The 10,763-nt window shown below is 38.6% G+C and overlaps 1 protein-coding gene across 1 annotated transcript in view; it reads right to left on the bottom strand.

The window, feature by feature from the left end:
• Positions 1–734: 734 nt before the first annotated feature.
• Positions 735–10,763, bottom strand: part of LOC126649540 (multidrug resistance-associated protein 1-like) — a 33,625-nt gene continuing 23,596 nt past the window's right edge. Inside the window, 9 exon segments of the mRNA XM_050333789.1 lie at positions 735–3,289; positions 3,793–3,987; positions 4,981–5,147; positions 5,772–5,929; positions 6,545–6,689; positions 7,565–7,666; positions 8,394–8,520; positions 9,313–9,512; positions 10,421–10,576. Of these exon segments, the coding sequence (XP_050189746.1) occupies positions 3,178–3,289; positions 3,793–3,987; positions 4,981–5,147; positions 5,772–5,929; positions 6,545–6,689; positions 7,565–7,666; positions 8,394–8,520; positions 9,313–9,512; positions 10,421–10,576 (1,362 nt within the window). The 3' untranslated portion in view covers positions 735–3,177.

The raw sequence follows: 10,763 nt of genomic DNA, 5'->3' as shown, positions 1-10,763 counted from the left end.
ACACTTTTCTGTTTCTTGAGAAATATTTTCTAACACCCGTCTCTCCAGGACTTTCAGAACATAACAGGTACTTGGGCTGGGCTGTTCCTAGTCTAAAACCATTATATGCTTCTAATAGTTTTCTTGGAGTGACAGTATGTTGGGTTGTGTTTGCAGCCAGTTAAACTGGACAGTATTTTGCAATGTATGAGGATAGGCTTGAGTTTTTACCCTCAGGAAAGACAAGAGAAATCATTCACCTTCACTGCAGTAGAATCACATCTTTGAGGAACTCTCTTCAAAGAGTCTCCACTACCCTTCTAAAACAGAAAATACGTTTTGCTTGCTATTGGGCAAGAAATTAAGATCATCCTTGATATAAACCAGGTGTCAATATTAAACTAATATAACAGGGCTGTAGCCTGGAACTTTATTAAGGTACCTTGTTTTTTTTTTAAAACAGTTGATGGGGATATTATCTTAAAAAACTAAGTGAAGATTGATTACACTCGTTGAGTTGGTATTAAACTGGAAGAGCCTCAGGAACTGTAGTAAAAAGCACAGGCACATTTAACTGGCACTTTCAGTAAATGTACATAACCCGTCCTGCTGCTGTAATTAGTATTGAGGTTTACTTTAAAATTTAATAGCAAAGAGGCAGCTGCACCTGACCATTTTTCTGGGATTCCTTCACAATTGGATTTTGTAATGCACAATTAGATACATAAGATGTATGGTTTTCAGTTATTCAGAAATCATGAGGTCAAAAGGCACATTTATTCCCTCAAGAACTACCTAGGTATACATGTAAATATGCACATCTTAAAAATCACCCCCAAGTGACATGTCTGTATGTCCACACAACAAGCAGTTTTGTTTTTCCTGAATGCACAATCATAATAAGAATGTATTAACTAAACGAGCATAATGTCAGAGCAGCTTAATTAAGTACTATTTTTTAATTAAGACCCAACCTGTGAACAGCAAGATTTATTTTTCAATCAGTCTTTTCTAGTGCAACAGTTAACACACTGGCTGGAGGTGTCCTGGGAGATGACTAGGGGGCGGAGCCCAGCCCATCCATGAGGGATTTAAACGTCTGTAAGGAGCGCCAGCAACCCGGAGTGCAGGATGTGGCACTTCTGGGTGTGGCACTTTTTTGATGTGGCACCTTAAAACGTGGCACTTTCTTGGCATGGCACTTTTCTTGGCGTGGCACTTCTTGATGTGGCACTTTTTGTGACGTGGCCCATTTTAAAGTGGCACTTCATGGCTTGGCACTTCCTGGCGTTGCACTTGTGTGTCGTGGCTCTTTTTTGACATGGCACTTTTTGTAACGTGGCACTTCTTGGCATGCAGCAGGAAAGCTATGATGTAGTGAGCATCACAGAAACGTGGTGGGATGGCTCCCATGACTGGAGTTCTGCCATGGGTGGCTACAAGCTCTTCAGAAGGGACAGGCAGGCTAGGAGAGGTGGAGGGGTGGCTCTATGTGTTAGAGAGTCTCTTGACTCTGTAGAACTTGAAGTCAGTAATGATAAGGTTGAGTGCCTGTGGATCAGAATCAGGGAAAAGACCAACAAGGCTGATATCCTGGTGGGAGTCTGTTACAGACCACCCAACCAGGATGATGAGGGTGATGAATTATTCTACAAGCAGCTGGCAGATGTCTCAAAATTGCCAGCTCTTGTTCTCGTGGGTGCCTTTAACCTGCTGGATGTCTGCTGGGAACCCCACACAGCAGAGAAGAGGCAGTCTAGGAGATTCCTGCAGTGTATAGAGGATAATTTCCTGCTCCAGCTGGTAAATGAGCCTACCAGAGATGGGGCCCCGCTGGACCTTCTGCTCACAAACAGAGAGGGGCTGGTGGGAGATGTGGTGTTCAAAGGCCACCTGGGGCACAGTGATCATGAAATAATAGAGTTTGCAATACTCAGGGATACAGAGAGGGCCATCAATAAAACCTCTACACTGGACTTCCAGAGGGCAGTTTCCTTTCAAGGGAAAATACCCTTCAAAACAAAGGGGTCTGGGAGGGATGGATGTGCTTCAAGAAGCAAGTCTTGAATGCACAGGAGCAGGCTGGTCTGGCTGAACAGGGAGATTTTGAAGGAAATTAGAGGAAAAAAGAGAGCTTACGAATTATGGAAAAAAGGGCTGGCTACTCAGGAAGAGTTTAGGGATATAGTTAGGTCATGTAGAAAGAAAATTAGAGAGACGAAGGCACAATTTGAACTCAATCTTGCCACCTCTGTTAAGGATAACAAAAAGTCTTTCTATGGATACATCAGTAGCAAAAGGAGGGACAAGAAAACCCTCCATTCTTTATTGGACATGGGCAGGAACATAGTTATCAAAGATGAGCACAAGGCTGAGGTATTTAACATCTTCTTTACCTCAGTCTTCAACAGTAAGACAGGTTGTCCTGAGGACAACTGGCTTCTGGAGCCTGTAGACAGGGATAAGAAGCTGAATAGCCTCCTATAATCCAGGTGGAAACACCTAGCAGGTCCAGAGAAGAGCAACCAGGCTGGTGAAGGGACTCGAGCAACAAGTCCTGTGAGGAAAGGTTGGAGTTGTTTAGCCTGGAGAAGAGGAGGCTCAAGGGTGATCTCATCAGTCTCCACAACTACCTGACAGGAGGTTGTAGCCAGGTGGGGGTTGGTCTCTTCTTCCAGGCAATCAGCAGTAGGACAAGAGGACATGGTCTTAAACTGCTCCAGGGGAGGTTTAGGTTGGATATTAGGAAGAAGTTCTTTACAGAGAGGGTAATCAGGCATTGGAATGGGCTTCTCCATCCCTGGAGGTTTTTAAGATAAGCCTGGATGTGGCATTTAGTGCCATTGTCTGGTAAACACGGCAGGGTTGGATCAAGGGTTGGACTTGATGATCTCAGAGGTCCTTTCCAGCCCAGCTGATTCTATGATTCTATGATATGCCATGAAAATTGCTGCTTCATTATGCTGTTCCAGTGCCAGTATGATCAAAAGAAGTGATTTGTATAAAATCTGGAAATTATTTTAAGAAATCTGATCAATATATACAGATTGTGGCTGTAGTAAACAGCAAAGCTGCCAGGAGAACTTGAGTAAGCTCTTAAGTAAGGTATTTTATAAGAAATATAAAATATTGCATCTATATATGTGGAATGCAAGAGATCCTTTGAGTGTTCCTTAAGAATTTATTCACTAGTTTTCTTTATCTTCTTATGCCAGCCTCTGCAACCATTTCAGAAAAGGCACCTTTTCGTTGCAACAAATTCTGTGGTGTATCATATTCTAGAATCTTTCCTGCATCCAGAACAAGCACTCTACAATGCAAAAATAGAAAAATAACAGGAGAAGAAAAATCAGATCTTCAACTGTATTTTCCAGTCCTAATACAGATATCTCTGGATAATGGGAAGGCTTATTTAGAAGAAATATAATTGCATTGGTTAATTCATTAGTTCAGTCATTCTAAAGGTAGGAACTAATATGTTAAAAAAAACCTTTTGAAAAGGGTATTTTTGCTTAATTGCTAAAAATGCTATACAGTATAGTCCATTCACCCTAGAGAATTAAGTGGTCTTACTAGTAGCTTGTAACTGTCCCTTAGCAGGAAAATTAATAAATTAATTCTGTAGAAGGGGGAAGCAGAACACAGGTTATCAATATTTAATAAAAATTGATGCTCAAGTCTTTTTTGATATCTTGGATTACAAAGGTATAAAGACATCAAGGTCAGAAGTGTTGGGAGGGTAAACCTCAGTAAGCGAAAACTCGTGCAGTTCAAGGAAGCCATTCATTTTTCTAATGGCTTATCAAAACTTACCTCTCTGAATCCATGACTGTATGTAACCTGTGGGCTATAGTTAATACTGTGCAGTTGTGAAACTCTCTTTTGATGGTGGACTGCACAAAGTTGTCCGTTTCCATGTCAACAGAAGCTGTCGCCTCATCCAGGACCAGGATCTTTGTCTTTCGCAGCAAAGCACGGGCCAGACAGACCAGCTGTCTCTGCCCAACGCTGTCAAAAATACATTTGAGAAGGGCAGGTCAGGCACATGGAGGAATGGGAGAACAAGATAAAGCTGAGATTACTATGAGGCCTATCTGTATTGTCTTTCCTAACAACACTTCCTGAAAAGAACAGTGAAATACGTTCACCTTGTTTTGGAAGTTTTATTTCCTCTTGATCAGCATATCAATAGTAGTTAAGGTGGGACTCTTCCACACCTGTGGCTGAACTTTGTGGTGTAAAGCTAGTCTTGTCTTCAGTTTCTACATTCACATTATAATGGGCACTCTGAGTAAGCCAGATTGAATTGCCAACCACTTTTTAATAATGTTCAGTGTAAAAGTTTGGATACTCCTGTCTGTCAGCTGTGGTATGTGCCTCCTAGAACCATCCTCCAGCAAATGATCTGTCAAAAAAATTCAGGTTGACATTCAGTACACTCAGCATTGAAGACCTGCCCCTTTGCTGCTGAAAACTTCAGTATGTGTCTCCTTGAGTTTAGTGTTCTTTTATTTCAAGTGTCACCCTCCTTGCACAATGTTTTACAAGCAAAAATGGAGTTTATTTGCCTATGCAAATAAAGCAAAGAAATAAGCTCTTTGGAGTTTGGTGGCTTTTGGGTTTGTTGGTTTGGTTTTTTTTATTTTGCTGGTTTTTTTCCCTGGTTTGAATTTTTTTTATATTTAAATTAACGATTACTTTTCTGCTCAAATCTAATTAGGTGCTATACGAATTCCAATACCACACCCCCCTTCTTTACACTTCCTTATATATTTGAGCTGAAAATAGTCTACTTCCTTGGCTTGCCCATATACCATAGGACTTCATACAGTTGTGACCAGTTGGTCACCTCAAAATAACTCACACAATCAGAATAATTCTACTTAGAGTGACAGAAGTGACACTTTTATCCTGATACTTTCTGAAATAAATCCTCTAGAAGGAACACAGAGATTTTCAGTACTAGAAAATAACTGCAGTGGCACTTCCTTGATTATGTACCTGAGATTGTCACCACCTTCTGAAATCTCATGAAGGAGCTTCTTTGGCAGTGACTGGACAAAATCCTTTAAGTCACACAGTTCCAGCACCTCCCACAGTTCAAGATCAGAGTGTTTTCCAAGTGGATCCAAATTTGACTGCAGTGTCCCAGAAAACAAGATGGGGTCCTAAATAACAGCAGAATGTGAGTGAACAATTCCAACACAACCCTAAAACAGTTCTTACATAACAGAGGGAACTGGGGCAAATAATCTTGGAAATTTTAACAGTCAGAGGCCAGTGAATGGAAGCACAAAAATAATGTGGTGTCTCTGTGAGATGAATTCTTTTTTAGGGTGAAATGTAAAGGGCAAGAGATTTCTTGTGCATTTACTGTGCTCTGGTTCTATGGCTGACTACAGACCTGCCCAGCATGTGGCGACAGCCACAACACATCAATTATTACTATTGCTAAGTTTGTGAAGCACTAGATACTACATTCATAGGCACTGTTAAGTAAAATTAGAAGGCTGAGATTCTAAGTTAAATATGAGTAGAGACACACAGGAAATATTACTGGGGTTAAAGTTCAAAAAAAGTTAGGAAAAAACCCAAAAACCTTTCTTTGAAAAATGTCAGATAAATTCAATGTAAGTGATGTTAACATCACCCATGCACAAAAATGTTTGTATGAGTGGCATTCAGGAAATGTGCAAAAAGTCTCCAGGTGATTATTAAATTTGTGTTCTAGGTTTTACTTTATACTAGAGCATTTCAGTGTAAATCAATTTACCAGTATGAACACATCTCACCTGTGGAATAATGTTAAGATTTCCACGTAGGTCATGGAGTCCAATAGTCGATATGTCAATTCCATCGATAATTATTTTGCCTTCACATCCCTCCAGAACTCTAAACAAGCAATTTGTGAGTGTTGATTTACCAGCTCCCGTTCTTCCAACAATTCCGAACCTGAAACAGAAAGTTTTATGATAGAGAGTGTAACTTTCTATGCTGCATATTCTAGATGAAAAATTATATAGTTATAATGAATTAGTGATACAGTGAATTCAGTTTCACAGCTCTCAATCCAGTTCTCCCTCAGGAGCTGATTCTGTGATTCTGAGCTGTAACAGCCTATGCCTGGTTCAGTGGGAATACTTTTCATTTCCTCTCCCTTTTTTCCTGCACTCCTCAGCTCAAACCAAAAACTCTAAACTAGGGTCTCGTTTGGTGTTCCCTGATCCCAAGCCCAAAGTTGATTAGCACTAACCTGGCAGTGTATTTCTCTGCATAAACATTCAGCAAAATGGATAGGAAATTTAAATTCAAATTTGCATCTTCTTGCTTAAAACTGCCAAATTCACAAAACTTAATCTCAGTTTCTTACAAGGATAATCATTTCTACATATTCCTATAAAATATTTTTCCTTTTCTCTTTTGCCTTGTCTTTAGTCTCTTCTCCATCTAACATCTTCCTGGTTCAGCATCTAGTACTGTAGACTCCTTATCTGAAATATTTTTGAAGTACAAAGCTGTGAAACAGAATTTTATACATCTGATTTATTTCTTATTACATACAGTACCTTCTCTTTACTCTGTGTCTGAAAAGAGACATCATTCAGGGCTAAACCAAGATCCTTCCTGTAATGAGCCTTGTAGTTAACAAACTCTATTATTCCTCTATCAGGCCATCCCACTGGTGGTCTTTTAGACATTATCCATGGTTCCTGGAATTAAAACCATTGGTATTTCAGTATATGATAGTAAAAATGTTCCAAGATAAAATACAATATATATTGGAAAATCCCAGCAGGTTTAGGGTAATTCTAATGCAATATAATGGAAGGAGAACCTATTTTCACGAACTCTGTGAAGAAGCATGTGGGGTTGTTTAACAACATCTTATACACTAATTTAAAAAAGTAAATTCAATTTAACTGAGTAGCTGCTAATAGTCTAGTATCTGATATCAACCGACAGGAACTGAATTGAATCTGATGCTTAATCTCCCAGATTTTTAAGATACATATTCTATGAGAAACATTTTGTTTTCAGGAGTAGGAGAAAACAGAAAAATATGAAGAAAGAAACATAAACATGAGGGAAGAGTAAAAGAGAATGAAGTAGAGGACAGTCTTGTTTGCCTTCATGCTTGACATGGACACTACTTTCAGAAAAGCACAACAGCCAAGGCAAATTGATTTGAAACAAATGTCTCCCCAGACAGGAGGTGAGTACCAGTTACAGGTCAGACAGGCCCCTCTTCCTCTCTCCTGCTCCTCAAATGTTCCTCTTGGCTGCACATAACACAGAGAGTTCACCTGAGCTACAAATACAGTCCTACTACAAAATCTACTCCTATGAATGATAACAAAAAAATTACTGGTCAAAGTAGGAATAAAACTGCTATGACTATAAATGTGATGAAGAACTACTTATTTTCAATGAAAAAAAAAATCAACCACAAAACCTAGAAAGCATTTAATAATAATTACCTGCTATTACCACTCACCAATATTAAAGTCAGTCGAATTAGTCATTTTCTATGCACAGAAATTAAGTATTCAAGCTGAATGCTCAGCATTTCAAGAAGAATGCTCACCTCTTTATCCATTGTTGCATATTCACAGATTCTTTCAATTGAAACTGCGTTGGTCTCGATTTCACATGCTCTACGCACCCAAACATTCAGAATCTGAATTACCTGGGGAAACAGTTACACTGGAGAACGTAGGAATTTGACTCTTGTGAGCTGGCTGCGATGTGGATAAGCTATGACAGATAACAGACTCTACAGGTTTATTTGTACTTCTATTCATTAGTATTTTTCGGCTGCGTTTCTGAAGCACTTACCACAGTGAGAATTTGGACAATGCTAGGCTCCTTAGCATCAGAAAATTGAAGGAAATTGGATGTTTAGTTTCTGTCTACATCATGCTTCAGATTTATTTTAACTAGCAACTTATCAATAAAGTTTATCTTACTTCAAGACACCCTATAATGTGGTTCTCACATACTGCCTTTACAAGGGCAATACCAAAGTAAAAGACTTTAGTGAACAGAATTCTAAGTAAATGTTCCCACAAATATATTCAGTAAGCGAAGAAGACATCAAATATGAAGTATAATTGTACATTGCTAAGCTTCCTATCTGGTTGAACAAAACACTTAAAAATACACTATACCGAGTTTCATTAATTACTTTTTAAAATGAGTTTTAATAATTATTATTCCATCTAAATTCAGAAGTGGAAAATAATCAACGGGAAGCTTCCCAGAATCAATGCAATTCGAAGGGAAACTCTGTTTTGCCCAGGGGATTTAGTGTTGTTGATGCCACTGTGTATATTCACCTACTCAGCTTCACTATAGGTATACTGCTCTTTTCATATGCAATGTGGTAACAGCAAGAAGTTTATTCTATTACTTACATTTAGAGCATAGGATATCGATAAACCCACTGTAGAAGAACTCACTGTATTTCCAGACAGTGCTACAAACAGTGCAGCAAAGAACACCATCAAATTTCCCAAAAACTCAAGCCTGACAGATAGCCACCTGTAGTAAATTAAGGCAAAGAAAAAAAAGAATTACCTACAAAATTTTTTATAGCACAGTGAAGATATTTCTAATATAACGACTCTGAGATCATTATATAGCAATTTACCCACTTCCCCAAAGAGATAGGTACCATCATTCCCATTTTACAGAGGAACTGGGGAGGGAAGATGACATATCTAGAACTAGTAGCACCACTAAAACTAAAAGTCCTGCATCTCAACTCCTGGCCAGCACTCCCTTTACTCCTCATACTGCTTTCCTGCTCTCCCTGCCTGAAAAAGATTCAGGTATACCACTGAAAACCAGACATGAAAATCTTGCTAATCTCTGCTTGTAACCGAACTGAATCACAAAGGAAGGTGAGCAAATGGACTTTGTTTCCTTAAACCCAAGATTCCACTCTCAACATCCACCTGGTGCCTGTGGATACAGACACATGATACATGAACTACATGAACATGATACAGATACATGAACTCCTGAAATGCAACTTTGATTTGTTCATAAACTTGCAAGAGGAACTGTTAGCTGAAATGTAGCACAGTCTTTTTAGTTTTCTTTTTTAAAATATTCTTATCCCAGACAGCATACGCACATTTTCTATAAACCCGATATTTTATGGTACATAGAGAAGAAATCATCCTAGTGCTTAAACACTATGCATTCATTACAAAGAGTGGTGGACAAATTGCTCCTGTCCTTGCTTCTCAGTAGCTCTACTCTTACTAAAGGTAAACACTGAGTTGCAGAAGAAGGTTCAATCACAGATGAAGAACTGCTGCAAAGTACCTGTTTGAGATGAGGTTGTTGTAGAAGCAAACTAAGTTCTCATACACAACATCGTAGTTTTTTCTAATGAATCTCTCTTGGTGGCCAAATGCTCGAATTGTTGATCTCCCCACAAGAGTCTCACTGAAGTGGGAGATCACTGGAGCCTGGGATGCCCCTGCCAGACGTCGAATTTGCCGTGAGCTGGCGATGTAGTATCGCTAATGGAACAGTACAGACAGTAGCCAGGTAAGTATTCTCATAAGGAATTCCTGTAAATTTTGAACATGAAAGAAGTTGGAAGTGTCTACAAAAAAAAAAAAAAAGCTATTCAAAACCAATATAGAAATAAAACCCAACTGTCTCTTGGGACACACCAACATTGCAACGCTGACATAACTGCCATATATAAATTACTGGCAAGGTTAAAATAAAAGAACATTATTTCCAAATTCTATACAAAATGTGCTGTACCACACAGAATGTCCCAATTCTTTCTCAGATGAAAGTCAGCCTTTATTTCTTCCATGTCACGGTGTCTACATTTCAACGCCTTAGCAGACACTGAATTCAGGTACTCTCTTCCTTCCTCTATATTCTTATTTTAAGAGTCTTTAACATCTCTAATCCCAGACCATACCCTAAGTATTAAGAAACAGGAATGTAGCCATTAGTGTTTCTGAAACATTAATTTTTGGCTTCTCAGTAGCATAACTGAAACTCTGCACAAAGAACAGCACAGGCATCATTCTATGTACAGCTGCTGTTTCAGGGTTACCCTTCAACTTTTAACTTTCACTATAATATACACCCCATTCCTTCAGGTAGCTTCAGCAGATTTCTTGCTGGGATCTCTATCAATATTGTATCTTCCCATAAAAAAGTAAAGTATGAAGAGATAGTCATAAGTTGTTAAAAGTTCCCAAGTATTACAGGAATTACATATTCAGGAAGTGTTCAAATTTCCTTTCAATAAGCCTGAAGATTTTTTCTGAAAACAATTTTAGATGTGTTTTGTATATATATATGTTTTTCCACAATAAAAAATTATTTAAGCCTGTATGCTTGATCGTTTTAGACATTTCATCCACACACATCTAGAAATCCCTATGAAGAGCAATGCACTTACTTGGATAGTAAAATGAAAGTATCCCAGGGGAATAACTACCACTATGAATAGTGGTGAGGCAGATGTGATAACCAGAATGGTTCCTATAACATCTAGTGTACAGTTCAGCCAAGTTCTCAAGTAGAAATGGAAACAGACGTCCACTACAAATAAGTCCTGTAACAATGCACAGAAGAATTAAGATTTTGTGAGTAAATTCCACTAAAAACTTTGAGAAACCTACATTAACTGATCTTTTAGTGTATTACACAACCCACTCTTGGTATTATTCTAGAGAACACAATCATCAGCAGTCACTTAATTATTAACGCATTGTTAACAATCTACTTATGATGAGAGTGGG

This window comes from Myiozetetes cayanensis, unplaced genomic scaffold, assembly GCF_022539395.1.
Source record: "Myiozetetes cayanensis isolate MyiCay16 unplaced genomic scaffold, myiCay2020 scf5-8, whole genome shotgun sequence".
Lineage (NCBI taxonomy): Eukaryota > Metazoa > Chordata > Aves > Passeriformes > Tyrannidae > Myiozetetes > Myiozetetes cayanensis.
This window is presented reverse-complemented; position numbering and strand designations above follow the sequence as displayed.